Genomic DNA, 25650 nt, shown 5'->3' on the forward strand with positions numbered 1-25650 from the left:
ACTGTTTGCTTTCAAAATGTGCGTGTGGTATATCCGCAACTCTGCGACTTCTATACACACTTGTGGTTAATGCTTCACCATGTATGTTTTGGTACACTTGGAGACTGTTTCATTATTGTATACAGTGACTTAAGCCAGTAGGACAATCTTTATTTGTGCCTATTTCGGGTGTTAATTGAAGAGGTGGCAACTTTCACATGACATTAGACTTTGCTTTGTAGACTTCATGTTGGTATACTTCAATCTGGTAACTGCGAACATTCTTTCTTATTCTCGTTGTTCAACATTTTTCTTTAAACTGTATTCATCCCCTTTTTGTCCATCCCTTTCCTCTCCTGGCCCCTTTTCTTATTTGCTTTCATTTTCTTGAGTATTTTACTCTTGATGTAACTATTTGTATTAATTCTGGTTGGGAAAATTCCGTATTTGTACTGACTTCTATTCTTCTAATATTGTAAGAGTTTGATTTGATTTTTCTAATATATATATATATTTCCAAATTTTTATCTTGGTTTCTCATCTAATTTTCACCTGTCATGTCCCTTATTTCTCCTGCCGTTTTCTTTTAATTTTTTTTGAAAATTATCTAGCATCGTTTCCACTGCGCTATCTGTGTTTATTCTGGAATGTTTATTTGAAGAACCCTTTTTACCACGGCCTCAATTCTCAATTTGGCATTTTTTTCATCGCGTAAATTTATTCCCTACTGTTTGTAAGCACTCGGTGTCACCGATACTTTGGATTTCCCTTGGCTGGATTTATGAATAAATATATTCATATATGAATAAACCCCCATTGAGGGGTTTTACACATCCTACATTCAGTATCTTCAATACGGACAACAATGATTTTTATCACTTACTGGATACTGGCCGCACTTAAGCGACTGCAACTATCACAAGAACTCCCTTGACAAGGGTGATAAAAGAAACAAAAGAAGAATGCAGATAAAGTTTATACTACTGATATAATTACATCACATTGCGATAACAGACCATAAAAAAAAGATCACCTTATCAGGAAGAAACAAAAGAATATTACCTACATGGTCAAAGTAATCAACTGCTCATATCAACTGTAACAGACTCAAGGTTATCCACTGTTCTAGAGCAAGAGTGATACAAGCATAAAGATAAACTTTTCTGTTGATAACACTTCAAGTGTAGGACTACATACAACAACTAAAGAGACCATTCTAAGTTGCCTTGAAGAGAGGCTTGGGAGAAAGAAGAATGTTTCTACAGACATTTAATGTAAGTTGCATGTACCTAATACATAATACTTGATGTGTAGTCCAAGAGCACTATCACTATCGAAGTCTTTATGCAAGGTCTTGGCCACACGTGCAGTTTTTGCTAGTAATTTTCATACAAGTCAAGATGTTCAAAGATTTTCCTCGAGAAGTGCTTTTATATGTCAGTATGTATCTTGCTCTTCTTCTTGTGCCATCTCCTAATGGGGTAATGTTTTCTAATTTGTAGTTCTTGTATCAATACATTTAGCAGCATGTAAATGATGAACTTAAATACAAAAAAATAGCACAGAAGGAAATGAAGTCAAATCTGTAACCTTGGCTTTTAAACATGTCTGATTATATTATTTACCATTTTATGTTCAACAATATCTAACCACCATTGTCTTCCTTCCAAGTATTGGGCCAAGTGTCCCATTATGGTCTTGCATTTTCTCTCCACTGCTTCACTGGACATCCTATAGACGTGTTTCCCTTTGGTTGGTAGTGTAGGATCTCCTTTCGTAATATTATAAATTCCATCCTTTGAATAATATGGCATCTAGATGTGCGAGATATCTGTTGACCGGCACTGAACCATGTCTTTCATGCCTCCATTCCTGTATTATGGGGGTTCGCACACTTTACGATTTGTTTTGAGTGAGGCGAATTTCGCCTTTTGTTCCTCGCAAATGAATGAAAAAGCATGATCCTAGAATACAAAACTAAGTAAATGTCACATAATATTTACATTATTATAACTGAATATTAGGAAAGGATAGTTCGATCTGAATAGTACAATGGATATTGCACTTGTTTAAGAATCCCAAGGTTACATGTTTGAATCTTCTTTGACATGTTCATTTTAACTATTTCATTACACACACTTATGTGCATTCTAAACTGAGGTATAAATCAACTTCCTTATAAAACTTCATAAATCTTCATTATTTGTCATGTATAAAAATAATTTAAGATTATCTTTATATAATAAATTTCAACAGAAACAAATACTGTAAAATTAACACACTAACAAAATTCTAAAACTAATTAAAAAAAGCTATCATAATGCTACACTAATTAATATTATTGGAAGTGAATACTTCTCTTCAGACTTAAAAGGGATACCGGATATTTACCAAGGAAATACATTCTTGACTGCTACAACTAACCTCTTTTGCGGATGGTCTTGCACCTACAGGGCTATCCAAAGGTTGCTTATCAGCTTGTTCTTGAGGTGGGGGAACAGGAACAACATTGGCAGTCTTCTCGTGGCTCAGGACGGCATCAGGGTTGATCTGTGGTGTCGTAGACTTCTGCATGCTCTGGGAAACCTGAAACAATGTAATAATTTCATTGGTTATTTTTCTGTTCAAATTATTTCAGTGAATATAGTAAGCCACTTAATAGGCAATATGCTGCTTTCTTTCCAAGTTCTAAGTAATAATACACACCTGCATCAATGACTCCAATGGCAAAAACCGAGGAAGTTACACCAACAGGGTCATTATTAAATGAGTAAATAACACACAATTTTTAAGAATGACTTACTCATCAAACACTGAATATTCAAACATGTGTGGCTGCCCAGTGGGGGGAATGGGTACATTGCATACTGATGTAGCACTAAGCACCTTCATAATAATAATAATAATAATAATAATAATAATGTTATTTGTTTTGCGTCCCACTAACTACTTTTATGGTCTTCAGAGACGCCGAGGTGCCGGAATTTAGTCCCGCAGGAGTTCTTTTACGTGCCAGTAAATCTACCAACACGAGGCTGTCGTATTTGAGCACCTTCAAATACCACCGGACTGAGTCAGGATCGAACCTGCCAAGTTGAGGTTAGAAGGCCAGCGCCTTAACCGTCTAAGCCACTCAGCCCGGCAGCACCTTCATCAACTGCTAGGTTTGGTCTGTATTGTTGTTCATATAACGTCAACAAGCTTTATTACCTCTAGGTTGCCCGCATGGTGGCCATAATCATTACGGCATCAAGTCTATACAGTTTGACACCGTGGTTAGCTGGTTCGAGTTCCACTGGTCAAAAGAAATTTCACCATCAGAATGTTGGCTGGCAAGGTAGGACAGGTGATGGTATAAAATTTCTAATCACTAGATTGCGTGCCAAAAGCCTGGATTCAATTCCAAACCTCTTTGCAGTGTTCATATGGAGTGAGGGCATATGACACTGTTGATGGTGATTTGACCACTGCGTGGTGCTAATTGACAGGATTAGGCTATGGACCGACACTAGGGTTCACCCTCTCCCTATTTCATTGTCATCTCACAACCAGACGTGCAGGGCAGGGCGCCTATGGGAGTCAAATATGAAAACCATCACGACACGAGCCAAACATGTCCTCAGATACTACCAGTACTAAAAGCCATATGCTAAATAAAATCTATAGGTTAAATCGTCAATAAAGTAACATCTATAACTGTTAGGTTCTTCAGACTGTTGAAACTAATGTTTCTTAGAAAATACCTGTAAAAGAAACAAATAATTATAAATTAGTTTTGACAGAATGAAGAGCCTAACAGTTATAGATTAAGTAAGTTGAAACTGAAAAGAAATGGGCTCCACTTTAACAAAATAAAGTGACATACACAGTTCTCATGTTGCACTTTATTTTTTACCAGTGTACTAAAGATGGAAGTGAGCAGCCTGGCACAAAAAAGTGGAAGCAATGCCAAATTAAGCTACTGGTACCAACAGCCCCACCCAAACTGAGCACCTCTGGGATATAGTTTCTAAGACAGGCAGATGATCCCATGGATGCAATCTATGCCCCTTTGTTATGACAGAGGTACAGGTTCAGAAAGGCAAGGGGAAACCACCTGATTATCATCCCATGAGCGCATCATGCAGAGTCAAAAAATGAAGATCAGAATGCTGCGTGATCCGAGCAGCAATTGGTGTCAGTTTAGGTCCGGGCCAAATGATGTGAAATGTGCAACCGGAAGTGCAGAGGTGAATGATCAGGCCCCGCACGGTAAATCTGCTACTGATCGACCAAATGCAGACCAACTTCGCAAGAGTAAAACAATAACTACACGGAATGTGACAGGGTTACTTCAGATGGGAAAACTTCGCACTGTGGAAAGAGAGCTAAAGAAACATCAAATCAACATTTGTGGACTGTAAGAAACTTGTTGGAAAAGATGTGGGCATTTTGAAAGAAATGACCATATAATATACATCGCCGAGACAAATGATACAGGTCTGAATGGCATCACGTTTCTTGTTAATAAGTGGATATCCCAATATGTTGAGGAATACAGACCTATCAATAAAAAAATAATGACCCTCACTGTCAACACCAAACCATATAAACTACATCTGATCCAGGTATATCTACCCACCATCGCTGCATACGACCAAGAGATCGAAGACTTCTATGCAAACATGGTAGGTACTGTGTCATCACTTAAACCAAGAGGTATTACCATCATACTGGGAGACTTCAATGCAAAAGTAGGAACCACCTCAATTGACAAACACTTGCGAGAAACTGTAGGACAGTATGGCCTGGCTGCATGCAATGAGCGAGGCAATCGATTGATACAGTTTACAGCAGACAACAGTCTTTCCATTATGAATACCATGTTTAAACACCACAAACGTCGTCTCCTTACGCTGACCTCCCCGAACGGGCATTTTAAGAACCAAATCAATTACATCCTTGTCGATAAAGGATGGAGAACCTCTTTCCGTAATGTGAAAACAAAACCTAGTGCCGAATGCGGATTGAGTCATTTTCTACTCTGGGCGTACCTTAGAAGCAAACGGAACAAGCCAGTGGTCAATATACAGTCGAAAAAGTTAACGGCCCCTGAGCAATTATTTTCCAAGAAATACTCCGAAGTACTGGACCACATGACCTGGAGGGAAATTGTGACATGGCTCGGAAGAGAATTGAAGAATGGATCACAGCTGCAGTGAGCAAGGTCCCAAAGATGAACACCATAGTGATGTGACAACACTGGATGTTTGACGGAACTCTGGCACTGGTTGAAATGAGACTTAACATCCGGCGCCCGGTTACAGATCCAGAACAACAAGGACGACTACTAGAAAAAATTAACGACATCAAACACTCTTGTAGAAGAGACAAGAATGAACATATTAAGAAACTGTGTGCAGAACTAGAGGCACATGTGACCAAAAATCACAGCGCAGAACTTTATGACAAGGTGAAATACTTGGCACGAGAATTTATGCCTAAGACGCAGATTATTAAAGACAGCCAAGGGAATATCATCACAAATGCAGCGGGCATCACCAAAGTATGGAGAGAATACTGCATCAAGCTGTTCACTGATGACCCACAACCAATGCCAGGTCAACAGAACCCAACAGACATTGAACCAACGGTCCTCAGAGAAGAAGTGGAACGTGCAATAAAAAGGCTCCGGAACCAAAAAGCACCAGGCCAAGATGGAATCACTGCTGAAATCCTAAAGAACATGGGTGTCCTAGGTGTCAACATTCTCCACAAGTTATGTCAGAAGATATGGACATCTGGAAATTGGCTAGACCAGTGGTGCCACTGCATCTTCGTACAACTGTTCAAGAAAGGTTCTCCACTTGACTGTGCAAATTATTGAATGATAGCCCTCATCTCCCATGCCAGTAAAATCATTCTCATGGTGATGAAAGCGAGGCTGAAGACCTTCTTACTTTCAAAAATATCAGAGGAACAAACCCGGTTTGTTCCAGCGAAAGGAACTCGTGAGCAGATCCTAAACACCCGGCAGCTCATAGAGAAAACATGGGAGTACAATAGCAAGATGTACCTGTGCTTCGTGGACTACAAGAAAGCCTTCGACAAGGTGAAATGGTCAAAGTTCTAGGCTATACTAATTGAGATGGGGATGCCGAGACATTTATTGTACCTAATTCAACAATTGTACTCTTCAAACATTGCAGCAGCGAGAGTTAATAGCAACTTCTCAGAGATTTTTCTACTACTGCTGGAATGCAGCAAGGTTGCATTCTTTCCCTTCTCCTATTCAATGTATACAGTGAGTACATTATGAGAGAGATTTTTGAAGATTGGAGAGATGGCATCACAGTTGGTGGCAGAAAAATTAACAATCTCAGATATGTGGATGACACTGTGATAATTGCAACAGATGATCAAGAACTGCAAACCATCATGCGGAGGTTAGACGAGCGAAGCAGAGAATGTGGTCTTGAAATCAATAAAAAGACCAAAGTGATGATTGTAGATCGTTTTAATAACAACAGACCTGCCATAACAAGAATTGCTGTGCGCGTAGAGGCGCGCGGCTGTGAGCTTGCATCCGGGAGATAGTAGGTTCGAATCCCACTATCGGCAGCCCTGAAAATGGTTTTCCGTGGTTTCCCATTTTCACACCAGGCAAATGCTGGGGCTGTACCTTAATTAAGGCCACGGCCGCTTCCTTCCAACTCCTAGGCCTTTCCTATCCCATCGTCGCCATAAGACCTATCTGTGTCGGTGCGACGTAAAGCCCCTAGCAAAAAAAACAAGAATTGCTGATTATGAGGTGGTCAGTCGCTTCGAGTATCTGGGATCTACTGTTACAAATATCAGAGACTGTGAACCTGAGGTCCGTAAGCACATTGCGATTGTGAGAAATTCAACAGCAAAACTTACTCACATCTGGAAGTACACCTCCATCACTTCCAAGACATAGTTCACACTCATTCGAACTCTGATCTTCCGTATCGTGATCTATGCAGCAGAAACTTGGACAATGAAGATGGTGGATTGCTGCAAGATTGATGCTCTTGAAATGTAGTGCTAAAGGAGATTACTGCAAATACCATGGACAACACACCGTAGTAATGAATCAGTTCTGCAACAACTTGGCATCAGAACAAAGCTGTCGACTCTTATCAATCAAAATCAACTCAGATATTTCGGTCATATTGCCAGGAGACAGGAGGCAATGGAAATACTTATCATGGAGAGAAAAGTCGACGACCGAAGACCTAGAGAACGTGCACCATTACGATGGCCGGACCAGATCAAGAACTTAACCAGGATGAGCTTACAACAAGCAAGTCACCATGCCCAAAACAGAGATTCCTGGAGGCAGATCACCAAAAGACTTGTCGTGTGATGCCACTACACACTTACGAAGGGTTGGACTCAAAGAGAGAGATATATTAGAAAGACATTTCTGAAGCAGTATAGCTTTATACGTAGGCAAGTTAATAAGTATTTGCAATTTTGTTCTAATTCTCTTAAGGTTGGTCCTATGGTGTTATATGCTCACCAGCCGCTAGAGGGCACCGTTGTCTACGTCTGTGGTAAGTTCCAGCATTATCAGATCAGTACAGTTTGTGCTGTTGCGACGTAAAGATGGCCACGCCATTCTCTGTTTACACCAAGGAAGAACAGCATTCCGTAATCTGTTTTTTGTGGTCTGAGGGTGTACCAGAAGTGTAAATTCATAGAAGATTTTCAGATTTTCAGCACGATATGGGGGCAATGTTTTAACAAAGTAAAGTGTTTACCAGTGGATTAAACAGTTCACAAGGGGTCGCACGAGCGTGAAGGATGAGGAAAGATCCGGGCATCCATCTGCAGCCGTAACTGATGCCAATATTGAACAAGTGCGTGATATTATTCTGAATAACAGATGAGTGACTGTTGATGGCGTGACAAACCATATGCACATTAGCCATGGATCTGCATATGAAATTGTGCATAACAGGCTTAACTTACACAAAGTCTGTTCAAGATGGATTCTAAAACAACTCAATGTAGAGCAGAAGCGCAATCATGTGAAAATCTGTCAGCACCTACTGGAACGTCATGCTAATGAAGGTGAAACATTTCTGAAATGGATCATCACTGGAGATGAAACATGGGTTCACCACTTCAAACCAGAGAGCAAACGTCAGAGCATGGAATGGAAGCAACCTGGATCCCCAGTCAAAAAGAAATTCAAGAGTCAGCCTTCTGCAGGAAAAGTGATGCTCACAGTGTTTTGGGACTCTCAAGGGCCAATCCTGGAACATTACCGGGAAAAGGGGGAAACAGCAAAACAGTGGAGGTTACAGTGATATGCGGTTAAACAAGCTGAAACCAGCAATTCGCAACAAACGCAGAGGATTGTCGGAAGCAGTTCTTTTGTTGCATAACAACGTGTGTCCACATACTGCCGCCCACACTGCTCAAAATCTTCAGATGCTGCGTTTTGAGGTGTTGGAGCATTTTGCGTACAGTCCCGATCTCGCTCCGTCGGATTACCATATGTTTTCCACTTAAAAATGCTGTAAGACGCCATTGATTCAGCTCCAATCAACAGGTGAAGGAAGTTGTGCATACATGACTTGCTGTGCAACCAAAAGCCTTTTTTTTTTTGGCAGAGGATATCTGAAAGCTTGTGAAACGGTGGACCATGTGAATTGAAAAGGGTGACTATGTTGAAAAATGATACCAATAAAAAGTTGTAATAAATTATAAAAATTGATTGCAGATACTTACTGACTTGCCCTCATATACTGTAGATGAGTAACAATGACATAAAATGGATGAAAGAACAGAGAGAAGCTTTTGAAATATGATGTTACATAAGAATGCTGAAAGAGAGATGGGCAGGTCAAATCAGAAATTAAGTCATAGCAAATCGAACTGAGCAGAAGAGAAAAATAATACTGTATTTATTTGTATACATTTTTAACATCAAAAACCTCAAAAAATAGGGAAGGAAAATGTGTGAATTTAATTTTGAATCTAAAATACCAATGGAATCGTACTTTTTTAATATTTTTTTTAATGCTCCTTTGGCAATCACTAGCGTTGAGATGACCTCCTTTGACATGAATCTACATAACCACTCTCTGCCTGTTTTGAACTGTGAGATTCCTATATTGCTTTCCTCTGCACCTCCAGTGTCTTGAACTGTAGCATTTTATGTGAAACTAAATAGCTGACGTTTGAATTACATATTTTGATTCTGGTCCCCAAAATAAGGCTGTCAACTTGGCACACTGCAACTTCCCTGGCATACATGTGATGGCTTTACATAAAACTCCTGTGCTGCAGCATGACTGCCATGACTGTCTGCGAACACCACGGTTAATTTAAACTATGCGCTGTAACTCCTGTTTTCCTCGCCCGCCACTAACCACTACTCACTTGCATATATAACTATAGATGCCTTGGGTTAGCCTAAATTGAGACAGCCTTCAAGTGGACCCTGACACTTTGCAGGAATAAGATTAGGAAGATGACTATGTAAAAATAATTAGCACACAGACCAGTTTATGTTGAAGAACCAGTGCTCACCTCCCGCATGGTTACTACTATAATACTAGCGATGCATACACCTTGCTAGACCTTATCATCCACAGCTTGCCAGGCCAAGTGGTCTCATTACTACAGTATTGCTGCTTATGCTTCTCAATAGCTGCATACAAACTGATGACCAAACATTGAAACAATAGGGCTATGGCTATACAACCATTGTTTAACAGAATAAATGTTTTCAGAAATGAATGTAACATTTTATTCCATTCACCCCAGCTTGACTGCATGTTAAATAACGCAGTTATCTATGCATTAAATGACACAGGCTTCAGAATACTTTGAGAAAAATTCCACCTTTACAGTACTATAAATGGTTTTTTCTATTAAGAATAAAATAAAGTTAATGGGACATGCTTTGTCTCACATTTAGACACATCTTCAGCCATAGAAATGTAGAACAAAACCAAATTACAAAGATATACATATATGTTTAAAATGGGTACAAAAACAACATTGAAATGTTCTTTACATGTAAACAAATCTTGATTATCACTTAACTCTTTGGTAGTTAGTCATAAAGACAAATGGTCGAATATACCACTATAGAGCACTGTTAAATCTAAAGTAAAGATGAATATAAGATTAAACTGAATTCTGACATTGGAATGTTTTTTTCCTTCTTTTCTTTTCCACAGGTTGTATTTTAAGTGAAAAACATTATTGCATATTTAAGGTTTGGTTGATAGATTAAATACTGAGGATAAATCATCAAAAAAGGCCCCTGTGGAGCAATATGTTAAAATATCCAGATATAACTCTGTCCTTGAAATTAAAAATACATTGGATTCCTCCAGCTGATATTATTAGAGTACTTTTATAGTAGCTGAGTTGAAGTACATTAAAATGGGAGTCCTAACACACAGGCAAAAGAGCTATAACTTGACATATTTGTTATTAAAAATGTAATCCTTGACTAAAATGTGGGAGGGAAATTCCTCTCAAAGGTTGTCATTATTACTTGAAATTGAACTCTTGGGCTCAGTAGTTGAATTGGTGATTTCATATGTTGAAAAATGAAGGTAATAGAAATTTCCACTGAAGCTTATGAAAGGGTTCTTTTGCCAGTCTTCCTGTCAAGATGGTCAGCTTGCAGACAGCCTTGTGTTAGGACATGTAAGTTCTTAAGAACAGGTATCTTCTTCTACCTGGAGGGTAGCGGGTCAAAACTGTATCGCAGATGTGGACGTGGTCCTGTTTTATAGCCAGATGAAAAGGAGAGTGTTGGGACAAACACAAACACCCAGTTCCTGAGCCAGAAGAATTAATCAGAAGCGACTAAAATTCCTGACCCAGCCAGGAATTGAACATGAGACCTTCTGAACTAAAGAGCAGTATGTTGACCATTCAGCCAAGGAGATGGACTCATAAGAACATATATCAAAGAAACAAATTTACACCTTTTCTAATAGTAGGTCTAGAAACAAACAACATTCCTGGACGAGGATAATCTGATGTTTTACCATCTGCCAGAAATGAAGACTCTCTGATTCTTTTAAAAGAGATGGAAATATATCTAATAAAAACCAAACCCCATGGCGCAACAGCCCTGAAGGGCCATGGCCTACCAAGCGATCGCTGCTCAGCCCGAAGGCGTGAAGATTAAGAGGTGTCGTGAGGTCAACATGATGAATCCTCTCGGCCATTATTCTTGGCTTTCTAGACCGATGCCGCCATCTCACCGTCAGATAGCTCCTCAATTGTAATCACATAAGTTAAGAAATATATCTAGTACTCCTAGCAAATTCTCAGAGAAATCTGAGACCACTTCACTATATACTCATTATACCTACACAAAACATTGCAAAACATTACAACGTAATTTTCAAAATTGCATGAATTGTAAAAAGGAGTAGGTAGTGAAAAGACCATGATAAGAGGAACAGAACAGTCTGATGAGGAAACAGGACTTGGCAGGAAAAGCATGTTGTCCCCCATACTCTTCATCAGTCACAGATGAAACTCATAAGCGTATAAAACAGAAGATAGGAAGAAAGACAGCAAAGGCTCTATTACTTGTAAGTGTAGAAAAGAGAAAAACAGTAGCAGTGGGAAAAGAAGGAAGGAAGGAAGGAAGGAAGGAAGGAAGGAAGGAAGGAAGGAAGGAAGGAAGGAAGGAAGGAAGGAAGGAAGGAAGGAAGGAAGATAACAGCAAATGGAAAACCAATAGAAGCTGTAACAAGTTTCATATACTTGAGAAGTATAATCGCAGAAGATGGGAAGGCAACTAAGGAGATTGGAAAGAAGAGTACAACAACAAAATGGCTTTTATCAGACTCATTATGTAGAGATATTGACATGTGCAGCAAGTACATGGACAATAACAAAAAATGATGAGAGCAGAGTTCAGTCAGCAGAGATGGAACTCCTTAGAGGTAATGAGAACAAGAAAAGATGCAATCAAAAAGAAAGATATTAGAAAGAGGAATGGAGTTTCAAAACTACAGGACACAAACAAGGTGAAATGGCATGGACATATGATGGAAATAGGAGAACATAAAGTTCCAAAGAAATATTTACAGAGAAACCAACAGGGAAAAGACCACAAGGAAGACCTCGAAAGATGAGGATGGATAAAGTGGAGGAGAGTATAGAGAAGAGAGGAAGGAATACAGAGGAAATGTTGGAGGCAAGAAAAGTATGGTGGAAGAAATTTTCTTTATCCATAAGCAGACCCAGGAGAGAAATGGAAATGGGAACTGCAGAGGAAATGAAGTTGTTCATCTTCATTTTACACACTCGTGGCACCCCAGACAACTCCTTCGTTATTGAAATCGACTTTCAACCTATTAGGTCATCTTACATACAGTACATTTAGTACGTGTTGAAGAGATGTTAAGTACAGAACAAAAATGGCCAACCGGACACCAGTGGGATCCGAACCCACAACCTCCCGATTTCGCGTCGGTTGCTCTACCAATTGAGCTATGGTGGCCTAGGTCATCTTTGTTCTGTTGGAAAGGATCTAAGCTACAGGTCTGGCACTACTGCCATCACACTGTGGAATGCGTGCAAGTTGCCCGTTGAGGGCCAAGTCAATGAATATTAAATTTTCACGACCGCATTGTAATCAAAATAGACTTTCAACCTATTAGGTCGTGTTACATACATTTAGTACGTGTTGAAGAGATGTTAAATACAGAACAAAATGGCCAATTGGACACCAGTGGGATCCGAACCCACAACCTCCCGATTTTGCGTCGGTTGCTCTGCCAATTGAGCTCTGGTGACCTAGGTCATCTTTGTTCTGTTGGAAAGGATCTAAGCTACATGTCTGGCACTACTGCTATCACACTGTAACACGACCTAATAGGTTGAAAGTCGATTTCGATTACAATGCGGTCGTAAAAATTCAATATTCATTGACTTGGACCACAACGGGCAACTTGCACACACTCTACAGTGTGATGGCAGTAGTGCCAGACCTGTAGCTTAGATCCTTTCCAGACCTAGGTCACCAGAGCTCAATTGGTAGAGCAACCGACACAAAATCGGGAGGTTGTGGGTTTAGATCCCACTGGTGTCTGGTTGGCCATTTTTGTTCTGTACTTAACATCTCTTCAACATGTACTAAATGTACTGTATGTAACATGACCTAATAGGTTAAAAGTGGATTTTGATTACAATGCGGTCGTGAAAATTCAATATTCAACACCTTAGCAGGTATCACGAGGTTGAGTGAATCGCATTCCTAACCTCAGTCTAGGAATAAAATTCTTTGACAGGCCATGAATCGAACTCAGGGCCTTCAGATACAAGGAAGGCACGCTACCCCTATACCACAAGGCTGGTATTTCATGTCACAAATTAGTGTATTTTATTATGTAAAGGATTTCTGCTTTTGTTGTGTATCTAGTACCATGTGCAATGTCAATTATTTGGACAATAGGATAGGTCCCTCATGACTTGTAATTTTTAATTTGTATGCTAGTGGTTTAACATATCAACTCAAACAGTGGCAGCAGTGGTATAAGAAAGGGCTAGGCCTGGGAATAAAGCGCCCGTGGCCTGGTACGAGAATGGAAAACCACCTACAGGCCTACCAATAGTGGGGTTGAACCTACTATCTACTGCAGGATAATAATACCTACACAGCCTGAATCACACAGCCACACTCCTTGGTGGACTTGTAAAAAAACTCTGCACAGAAACTGTGTGAGGAAACCCTAAGAATAGCTACCTTGAATTACTATAATCTCCTTGCAGAACTCATTACAGCATGCTGCGTAACACAAGACAAGCTACAGTACATATTTACAGACAATTTAAGAAGACTGCTAAAACTTATCTCATGGTTGTAAATTTTACGAGTTTCCTGCATTACTTTTGTGTAATTAGTCTTATTATGTTGGTAAATAATTATCTCTAATTCTACATGAATATACAGTATTTACAGTACAACGTAAAATCTTTCTTAATTCTCTGTTCCAGTGAAATAACAACACTCGTCAAGATGGCAAAAACTGGCTGCTGTTGTTTTAACCATGGTAGCTGCATATCCTGTATTACAGTATAGAGGTAAAAATGACCTCTTATAAACTATTCTGAAGATTAATAGATTTAAAAGAGGACGTTTTTTGAACGAGTAAAAAGATTTAATTACGTGAGTGCAAACAGTTCACACCACACAAGTTGCATGTGTAATTTTATATATACAGTATATTTTTTCATACTAAAAATATAAATTTTATAGAAAGAACCACAAAAAAACAAAGAAAGGTTATGTATAACATATTCCAATTGTTGGGATTTCTTCATTTAAATTGTTATAGTAGGTACTCTCTGGTATTATGTATCAAAATTGCATGTCTTTTGAAGCACACAGAGATGGTTCACCGAGAATGCAATCAAGTTATTGATACCTTTTTCAACAAAATATTTATGAATGAACTTATTAGATTAAATGACCACCTAATCAATACTTTATTACAAGTCTTTGGCAAAATTATAAAAACATTAACAATCACAGTACATGTTTCAACCCCTTAGTGGTCATCTTCAGCTGTATCCAAAATGTCCTAGATGATAATACATGAATAGTAAACACGTTAAAAACCTTGATCTTTTTTTCCCATGAGAACTTTAAAAATTATTACTATTTGATATTGAAGGAGGAAAGGAGGGGGAGGGGGTTAAGGGTTGGGTAAGAAAGGATAAATGGAGTATACTTAAAATTAAAATCTGTGTCTACAGTGTGTTAAAACATATTCTTCCAATTAAACATTTTTGAAAACGTCTTTAAAAGTCTGTTGTGAGGCTCTTCTATATGATTACTGAATGACTTGATCTTGTATACAATAAAAATTGATCCGTATTACAGTCCTCAAGTGTTTAGTGTTTGTATGGTGTGTTGAAAATCTTCCTTGAAGGCTTCATTTACACTGTACTAGAAGGCTGTGAGAAGCTGTTTGATTTATTGTTGACTGGGCGAGATGGCCGTGCGGTTAGGAGCGTGTGGCTGTGGGCTTGCATCCGGGAGACAGTAGGTTCGAATCCCACTGTCAACAGCCCTGAAGATGGTTTTCCGTGGTTTCCCATTTTCACACCAGGCAAATGCTGGGGCTGTACCTTAATTAAGGCCATGGCTGCTTCCTTCTAAATCCTAGCCCTTTCCTATCCCATCGTCGCCATAAAACCTGTGTCGGTGTGACGTAAAGTCACTAGCAAAAAAAGAAGAAGAAGAAGAAGAAGAAGAAGAAAGATTTACTGTTGTCTCAAGGTAACTTCACTGTTGTATTGGGTGGAATAGTGGTCTTCTAATTGGACAGCTTGCCTCATGATCTGCAACCAGCAGAGGATACGAAAAATTGTTGAAGTATGTCAACAAACATACAATGATTTTGAATTTAATCTATGTCGTACTCAACCTGGTGTAATAGCAATGTGTCACGGCCTGTTTATGCGCACGGTTCAGCGGAGAAACGAGAGACAAGGTTATGTCGTCATTTATTGCATCTTGTGAGGAGGGAAGGGGTTCTAGTTGTGCTTCCGTGACGTCATATTTGAGCATTTTACTTGTTGAGTTTATATGTTTCCCGTTTACCCATTCCATATATTAACATATATGCTCATATACGAGGTTTCTTTTCTCATTCATTTCATTTAAGTTAATGTTTTCTAGATTGTTCATGAGACTTCCTTTATTAATCCTGCTAATAATTTGAAGGTCCTGTTTGATATTGGTAAATTTAAGATCTGCCTCTTTCATATAAGCTCCCATAGCAGAGAACCTCCTATACTTCTCTGCATTAACACGCTGCTGATATCTTATTAAGAAACTCCTCACAGATTGTCCCAGGTATGTGATTTTGCATTGAGTGCAGGTCAGCCTATAAATGTCTGATTCCTGAAATTCATCTTCCTTAATTTTATTAACTTTATTATGATTGAATAATCTGTGTTTAGTGTTATTTGTTGAGAAAGCTACTTTGGTGCTGTGCTTCTTGAACAAATTTGTAATTTCGTGAATTCTCGGGTTATTGAATGTAAACTTAACATACTTCTACTACTGTGTTAACCTTTGTTGTATCCATTCTTTGCTTTTGTCTTTGGAATTTAAGTATTGGTGGTACTTAACAAAAACTGAAGGAATGATTACAAAAATAATACAAGTCCATAACTGTAAATATTCAGAACTGCAAAGAACAGTGTAGCTTGTTGTGTATAGTATAGAAATACTATACAAAATGTATTTGTAATTCTGACTGGCAAATGTCTATTTCATTTTTTAAAATTATAAAACCTGTGGACTTGTCTAGTTTCTGTAGAATTTGTTAAATTAAAATAGTTGTGCCTAATCCTAAAACATTCATCTTTTGGCAACAAAATACAATTTAAATATTTAATGTCACTTCCAACTGTTATCACAACCATCAGAGCTGTCATCAATTTCTATTCTATCTCAACATTTTCCTCTTTGACTGGTTCTTGAAAAGTTGATGCAAGGTTCTCTAGTAAAAACTCATAGTACTGGCAATGTATCAGGTTTCCAAGATACTGCATAAGGTTTAGCGAGTCTCTTCTTAGATATTTCTCCAGTCCAATTCTTGTAAAACCCACGAACTTCACTGCTACACAGACACCTTGGAACCAGTTAGCTACTTGAAGATATGAGAACAACCACTAGGTAACACTAGTTGAGGAGTATCTGCAAGTGATATAATCCAAAAGAAATAATTTTTGGACTTATCTAGTTTATGAAATCAACCCTTCAACTGGAACAGGAAAGGTGGAACTGGTCTAGGGGAACAGAAATATAACAATGTATTGTACCTCATTGTTGTTCTGTTCTTCAAAATAACCCGGATACGGTTCTGTACAAAATATAATAAAGTTGTTCATATCTGTTATTTTATAACAATACAAAAATTTGTCACATTATAATGCATTGTTGTATTTGAATAGGAATCACTCACTTTGTGATGTAGGTACATTGCGAAGGCAGTGATGTAATACAATAGACCATGAAGTATGCAGTGAAGTTATTTTACTTCACATGTGCAGGAAAAAAAGAAAAGAAAAAAAAAACACTTTTATTTCCCAGTGACTCGTAAATGCCCATTTTTCAAACGCAAAGCTGTTTAGAAAATCTTAAACATAACAATGTTTCAATTTAGACCATGTCCGTGACTGAATTAATTTGTTGTGAAATAATTAATACTGTTACCGGACAAAATTTTTAATAACTTGAATCCTGCAATACGTTTCAGAACTTATACTCTTATCATCAGGTGCTGAAATAGTGACATTTAATTGTTGCTCTATTTGATACACAATTGTTTTCAAAGAATATTATACTATTTCACTGAAGAGTAGGGACTACGAGTATTACAAATACGTCTAACGAGATGTCATTTTTCTCATATGCATTGCCCATTTAAAATGAACCACGTTTCTATGCAAAGATGCACGGCAACCGGTCTATTAAGAATGTTCAATTATCTTGAAATTAGTGATATTCCCGAAGAAATTTACACCATTATCAGGAGAAATGAATGACAGTTCCTATTAAAAAAACTCTTGCCAGTAATATGGAAAGGAATACACTGTGAAACTTCTCCTAACAGGTAATTTTTAATAGCACACTCATCTAGATAATGGACAATTTTCAATTCCCTGTCATACACAGAAAACTGTCTCTCAATAGCAGACATTATCAATAACAGACATGCACACACAACAAAATTAGTAGTAGTGAATAAAATTTTTGGTAGAGCGGACAAGAACTGGAGCAATTTTAAGAACACGAAACTGAACTGAATAAGAGAGATGCAGAGGGAATAAAAAATTATTTCAAATATACATATTCTTTTATTGTTGACTAGCTAATGAACCCGTGCTTCGCTACGGGATTCTCTGAAAGACTGACTCTGTGGTTTTTCCTAACTGAAGTCAACATAGGTCATTACAAAAACGTCAGTAGGAATGTAGCGATTAAAAGCAATGTTGAAAAATGAAAACCTAATAATAATATTGTACATCTTACGCTTTTAGGTTTCCAAAGGGCTAGAGAGTCTTTCATTTTCAAGTTTTTAACTTTAAATGATAACGCTTACACACACACATACATACATAGAAACAGACAGAAGTTACGGAAAATTAAAAAGTGCATTTCCTTGTTACTGTTGACATGACTGATACATAAATGCCATCCTTTTTAAATCCTGAGCACTGTACAGACAGAACTCTTATTTATATATATATTTTACATCCCATCAACTAGTTTTTTAGTTTCTGAAGATGCAGAGGTGCCAGAAGTTTGTCCCACAGGAGTACTTTCAAGTGCCAATAAATCTACTGACACGAGGCTAACATATTTGAGCACCTTCAAATACCACTGGACTGAGCCAGGATCAAACCTGCCAAGTTGTGCTCAGAAGACCAGCACTCTTACTGCCTGAACTACTCATCCCAGTAAAATTATTTCAGAAGTAGAAATAGTTTCCACAACACCAACTCTCACATCAGGTTTGTTTTTTTTTTCAATAAAGACTAAAATCAATATCATATCTTTTCATTTTGATCTAGGAACAGTTTCACTGTACTGTGTTACTGCTTCCTACACCATTTTACTCACGGAATAGGTTTTTTCTATTTGTTTAACGTTGCACTGACAAGACAGGTCTTATGGTGATGCTGGAATAGGAAAGAAGAAGATGTACAATATTAGAAGGATCCACCTTTCAATACTCCGTTGTAAGTTGAACTAAAAAGAAGTCACAACTTGTTTATTGGGACAGGTTTCGACACATTACAAGTGTCATCATCAGCCAAATAGTAAAATAGGGCAAGATATAAAGATCTTAAAACAACTAATACATTGAACACAGGCAAAAAATTAACATGATTCATAACGTAGCAATTCAGTTAATGTCCAAAACACAATGATCGCAGTCAAGAGAGTAAACAGAACATCATTGTCTTGCGCCGAAAACAAATATAGTTGAAGTTCAAAAGCAGGTCAAGTATGCACTTATGTAGAGTCATTGCTAGGCAGGTCTTGTAGGCATTTGTTTCTCAGGCCGAAGAGTAAAAGGTGACGTAATTGAAGTCTTAGGAAAACAGTGTAGGATTTAATTTCGTCAAATTCAAAGTATGTATATAAGTTTGAAAATAATTTAAAAACATTAAAAAGAATAAAGTCAAATAAAAATATATTAAAAATAGGAAGAAATAATAAAAGAAAATTGCAATGTGAGGTTCAACTCTAAACAACTTGCCGTAGTAATTGATAGATGAATGGGAGATGATAAATAGAGAAAAGGTTGGGGAACGTTTTATTAGAGGGTGGTGGTGGTGGTGGTGGTGATTATTGCTATTACAGGAAGTACAAATGGGCAAATATCTTCTATATAACACTAAACCGAGGAAAAAAGAGGAAGAGGTCCGACACTTCGAAAAATGAAGATATCGGTAAAAGGAAGACAAGGGCCACGAAGGGCGTGAAAATGAAAGACTCCCTAGCCCTCGTAAACCTAATAGCGTTGGGGTCGGAAAAGAACAAGAGTTGACCAAGGGAGGTCAGACAGGATAGATGAAAGTGAGGAGCCTGGCACAAGTAAGTGGAAGCAATGCCAGGAATAGGAAAGGGCCAGGACTTAGCAGGAAGTGACCGTGACCTTAATTAAGGTACATCCCCAGCATTTGCCTGGTGTGAAAATGGGAAATCATGGAAAACCATCTTCATGCCTGCATACAGTGGTGGTTTGAACTCACCATCTCCCGAATTCAAGCTAACAGGTACATGACCCAAACGACACGGCCAACTTGCTTCGTGGAACATACGTTATACTTGGACTACAGCTGTGAGTGTTTGTTTGGAAAATGTATCCCCAAATCTGTTTAGTTCAAAAAGCAATTGTTCTGGAGAGCATGTATTAAAAATAACCTAAAATATTATATACTAACATTATTTTGTTTCTGTGTTTTTCTTTCAGATGCCAAGTACTGAAGTCATGACATCACATGAAAAGGCCGTTGCACAATTCAAACCTGCCCTCCTTTTAGCAAATCAAAATAAGTAACCTAAGTTTTAATAGTTTGACAAAGAGATCTGTGAACTTGGAAGACAGTGACATACATTTCTTCAAAGTTTTAGAGGCCTGATCTGTAGCAAGGATGTGCCCCAGAAAAGCAAACATACCATACTTATGTTCCAATACTGACAAAAGATCTTGGGGAATAAAGGAAGAGCTATCCGTAGTAGTTCTCAAGTCCTGCTGACTTAGTGATGGCCTCTCGATGAGCACTAATGATGATGATGATCACGACATTGGTGTATGGGCTCCGGAAATGCAGATCTTTACTAATGATGAATTCCAATGTTGAAGACTGTATACACACTCAGCTCTTGAGCCAGAGGAAATAACTAAAATAAGGGTCAAAATACACTTCCCGGCCAGAAATCGAACCTGGGACCCTTTGGACCAAAGGCACGGAATTGGACTGCCCTCCTGATGAAGCTGGAAAGCAGAAATGAATTTGTTGGAGGTTGGAATAAAATGGATATACTAGAACTGTCTTCATGAAGAGAGGCCCACCAACCTCTTTGAAGACATTAAGACTCTCCTCCTTTTATGGTTTCATATTTGTCTTTGTCTTCTCTTTTTGCTAATCTCCCATTCCACACTGACTTGTCTTTGTGTTTATTCTATTATGTGTTCCTTTTCATATGACCTAGTGGTGAAAGAGTTGAGGTCAAATTTAGGAAGAACTGCATGAAAGAAACTGATATAGACGCAAAGCTCAGTAGTAGCAAGATAACCTGCATAAATCAATTGATAATCTGAAGATTCCAACATCATATCTTCATATAAATATATAGAGCCATCCACTAGCCCCTTAAAATTCATGAGGATATGCAACCCATCTAACAGTTCTAGTCCTTACAGTGGATATAGAGAGTGAGCCAAATAACAGGTAACAGTGTTGTCGTAGGAAAGGCTGGTGTGTTGGAAGTCCACATTGACCACATGTGCTGTTTGCAGGGTGGGACAAACAAAACACATGTGACCACTCTAACTGCCATTTTGAACTCAAGTTTTTTAAATGGAACAATAGGCATGTGACACATCATTACCACTTGTTTGCTCTTGAGGAGTTCAAAATCATAAAACATTTTGTCCTATCAAGAACGTTCCAAAATTATGGCCTGTTTTATCTTTTAACGTTTGCAGGTATTGCCGACTGAATAATGGTGTCAATGACTGAAGAACGTGTGGAGTTTCATGCAATTATTTTTTCCCTGTTTTAGAGACATTGTATCGTAACATTACGGCTCTAGTCAATAAAAGATTGCATTATGACTAACAAATTTCTTAAATAAAGAAATTACAATGAGTGGCCAAAAGTCACGGGAAGGGGTGTCCCATTAGAAAATGTGCCGTGTATGAACACTGAGCGTTGCGGTTGCGGGTAGCTGCGGCATAGCTGAGCAGTCTGTCACAGACACCAGTGTTGTGAAGATGGCAACAAGTTGCGAGTTAACCAACTTTGAACGTGGGATGATCATCGGCGCACGGTGCATGGGACAAGCATTGCAGAGATTACACGTGAAATCGGGTTTCCGAGGTCAACAGTGTCGAGGGTGGATCTTCAATATTGCAGAGAGAATGTTACCACCTGCATAAACTGCTGCATGGGAAGACCATAGGTGTTTAACGAACAAATGGACATCATGTCGCCTCCGCAGAATTATACTGGGTGCTCAACAGGCTACTGTGAGTCAGAACACCACCCAGTTGAATGCTGGGAGTCAGGAACACATTTCTACCAGGACTATAAGGAGGCAACTGCACCACACAGGGCTTCACCAGCCGACGACCAATTCGTGTCCCTTTGCTGAACATCGACACAGAGCTCGACGTGCATGGGCCCACGAACATCACGAACAGGAGTAACTCAGTATTAACATCACATTCTGTGTCTTCCCATGACTTTTGGCCACTCAGTGCATAATGGAGATCCACCTACAATATAATTTTTACAAATTTTTTACTTAGAACATGTTTCAGTGTTATTTTAGACCATCTTCAGCTAGAAACATTAAAATAAGCCTGTTGGCAAAACTAAAACATAAGATAAGGCTTAAAGTGGAAGAGAACTGTGCCCACTCGCTGCATGGGCATAGTCAACCTCAGCAACGGCTGAGATTCCTGAAGAGCTTCTTCAGAGCATCTGGGGTGCTCACTGTCTCACCAGAAAAGGTAAGGCTGGAGCTGTGGAAGAAGAGGACCCTTCACCTCCACGAATGGATACCAGCAGCTGAGCAGTTACCACCTGGACATAATGAAAGATGGCTAGTGTTCAAGTCCCTGAACAGGCTACGATCAGGAGTGGGAAGATCCAGGGATAACTTGAAGAAATGACGGTCCAGCACAAGTGACACAAGATGTGAATGTGGACAAGAACAAATCACGAGCCACATGCTTCAGTGCCCTCTGTGCCCAACATCATTCACAGAGATCTCCTACAAGCCACTCCAAGTGCACTGGACACTGCAAAATATTGGGCACATGTAAGATGATCTCACATGTTATGTTTTGTGTACTTCAAACTGACTTGTACACTAACTGTAAATCTGTACGTTTTTGACTCGATGATGATGATAATAATAATAATAAATAATAATAATAATAATAATAATAATAATAATAATAATAATAATAATAATAATAATAATTTCAAAAACTCAAAAAATGTCCTGAAACTGGATAACATGGAAATATTATAAAATACAATCACGAAACATGTTAAAAAGTTGAAAACATTTTATTCTTCCAATCCTAACACCAGGATGTTCATTCCAAAATATCCCAACAATGTTGTAAATCTATCTGATATTTTCTTCCTGTCGCAGTACTTATTCAAAATTATATACAGAATATATGTGTGTGTATTATGTTGTCGAATGAAACGTAAAGCACGGTCAATGTGAATTTCCATTTATCTGTATTTTAACAGTCGTTCCTTAGAATGGAATCTGAGATAAACCAACAACATAAGATAGAACTGAAATATAATATGGTGTGAAATACGTATGGAAATACATCAGTCTACTTATATCACAATGTAAACATTGATTGTGCTTGGTGCAATGCTAACGTGGAACTAACCAAAGTTGAATGCTTACGGTGAACTGCCGCTGATGGAAGTAGATGGTATAATGGAGGAGGGGTAAATGTGGTTTCATTTTTAACTTGTTTCATGATTCAATAATTTTACAATAACGTTTCAGTGTTCATGTACAGTGTATGTTATATAATTTCAGGAAATCATTTTTCAAGCTTTTGCAATCATAATATTGTATTAGTCGCATCTAAATTTTGCTATTATGTTCTTTTCTGCGCCAACAATCTTTTTTCAATGTTATTAGCTGAAGTTAGTCTAAAATGAGACTGGAACATGTTCTAATTAAAAACAATGTATAAAGTACTGAACAGGCAGATCAAACCATTACAATTTCTTACTTAAGAAATTTGTTAGTCATATTGCAATGTAAGTCAATATGGAACGCAACATGTAATAAAAAACTGGCACATTTCTTACACATACAACCTGTGACAAAGTCTGGTGAATGAAGTCAGAACGGTTGATCCGGCAACACTGGTGACACGCAACGCTGCACCTGCGCAACAGCAGGTTTTGACCACCTACTCCCAACGTCGTTCAGTTGAGCATTGTATGCGTGCCGTGTAAGACCTGTTTGACACAGTGCGTGTTTAGTGCGTTCGTTCTGAATTGCGAACAGGAACATGAACGACCAAAAGATCAATGTACAGTTTTGTTTTAAGCTTGGCAAGACACCGAAAGAAACGAATGCGATGCTGGTACGTGTTTATGAAAATCAAGCACTGTCCTTGAAGTGTGTGAACGAGTGGTTCACCCGTTTCAGAGGAGGCTGCGAAAGTGTTTCTGACAACCCCCCCCCGCGCCGTAGCAGAACACCGGAGACCGCGTCAGTGACGAAAACATTGAGAAGTTGAGGACATTAATCATGAACGACCGGCGATTAATTGTGCGCATGACAGCGGATGAACTGCAGATTAACCGTGATTCCATGCGACAAATTGTTACCCAGAAGTTAGGGAAGAGGAAAATGTGTTCGCGTCTTGTGCCACATCACTTGACTGATGATCAGAAGCAGGCACGTTTAGAGGCTTCACACGATTTTGTTAAAACGGCGGATGCGACACCAAATTTATTGAACTGTATCTTCACTGAGGATGAAACCTGGTTTCACATGTACGACCCTGAAACGAAACGGCAAAGCATGGAATGGCGTTCTCCGGGATCCCCTCATCGGAAAAAGGTTAAAAAGTTCAGAGCCGAAAAGTCAAGCATCAAAACGATGCTCATCACCTTTTTCGATAGGCAAGGCATTATCCACAAGGAATTTCTACCTGAGGGAACGCCGTTGAATGCTGCAAGGTACACTGAAATTTTGACCCATTTCATGAAACGTCTACGCAGGGTACGACCCCAGTATGCACAACAAGGTTCATGGTTTTTTGTCCATGACAACGCTCGCCCACACACAACCAATATCATCAAACAGTTCATGGCAAAAAAGGGGGTGGTGCAATTTGAACATCCACCATACTCGCCACATCTCAATCCTCCAGACATCTTCCTATTCACACGACTCAAACTTGCTTTGAAAGGAAAGAGATTTGTAGATATTCCCGACATCTAATGAAACGTGAGAAGGCTTTTGACCACCAGCCCAAAGAAAGCCTTCTTGCAAAGTTTCCAGGATATGTATCACCGATCACAGCAGTGCATAGTTATCGGAGAGGACTATTTCAAAGGACAGTAAGGTCACTGTCATGCACTGTTCTTCTATGTTGAACTTTATTGTCACAGGTTGTATAACTAATCAAATTAACATTTATGAACTGGGTGATTTTTCTTCCTTTCTCCTGTCCTTTTCCCAATTAGGTGAGGTTGGAATCTTGAATGGATCTAGCGCATTTTTATGACTGGATGCCTTTCCCAATGCCAACCCTACATGAATGGATAATTCACTATTGTGTCTTTCTGCAGTGGTTTGTAGTGTGATGTGTTGCAAGTAAATGAATATATGTGTTAAGTTGAACACAAAAACCCAAGCTCTGAGCTGGTGGAATTAACCAAAGTTAAGTTAAAAAGTTAAAATTCGCAATCCTGCCAGAAATCAGGGACCTCTGAACCTCAGGTAAGTATGCTGACCATTCAGCCAATGAGTCAGACAACTTGAAGCATGCTATTAGAAAGAATATCATTCTATAACTTTAGTGTCAGAAATACTATAAAGTAGCTGCAGTACCAGTCGTTGACGGTACAATCATACAGCATGTGCAAAGTTATCGAACTCCCCAGCTACTTTCTGCCAATATTCAGGCATGCTGTTTCACTCAGGACGCAGCAGTAATCCCCATCAACCGTAGATGAGTGGCAGCAGCAGAGACAAAACACATCACAACAATGGTCAATGTAATGTTTTTGTTAACCAGTTTTATCTTTCGATATTGTAGGCCTTCACATTAAGTTTTGTTCCAACTTCGTGATATTAGAGCATCTAATGCAAAAGGAGTCGTCCTTTTTTTCATGACTTCCTCTTGTCTTTTT

General features: G+C 38.7%; 1 protein-coding gene and 1 long non-coding RNA gene across 6 annotated transcripts in view; one reads left to right on the forward strand and one right to left on the reverse strand.

Annotated features, from left to right (window-relative positions):
• LOC136876093 (Golgi integral membrane protein 4) overlaps positions 1 to 25650 on the reverse strand; it is a 227440-nt gene that overhangs the window by 101011 nt on the left and 100779 nt on the right. For all 5 annotated transcript variants that reach the window (XM_067149753.2, XM_067149750.2, XM_067149751.2 and 2 more), the window contains one exon: positions 2404 to 2565. In XM_067149753.2, coding sequence (XP_067005854.2) covers positions 2404 to 2565 — 162 coding nt within the window. The remainder of the gene's footprint in view (positions 1 to 2403; positions 2566 to 25650) is intronic.
• On the forward strand, positions 1042 to 24934 carry LOC136876094 (uncharacterized). Its single transcript, XR_010860535.2, has 3 exons — positions 1042 to 1253; positions 13975 to 14061; positions 19980 to 24934. It is a non-coding gene; the product is annotated as an uncharacterized lncRNA (long non-coding RNA).

The sequence above is a fragment of the Anabrus simplex genome, chromosome 6 (assembly GCF_040414725.1).
Source record: "Anabrus simplex isolate iqAnaSimp1 chromosome 6, ASM4041472v1, whole genome shotgun sequence".
NCBI classification, from domain to species: Eukaryota; Metazoa; Arthropoda; class Insecta; order Orthoptera; family Tettigoniidae; genus Anabrus; species Anabrus simplex.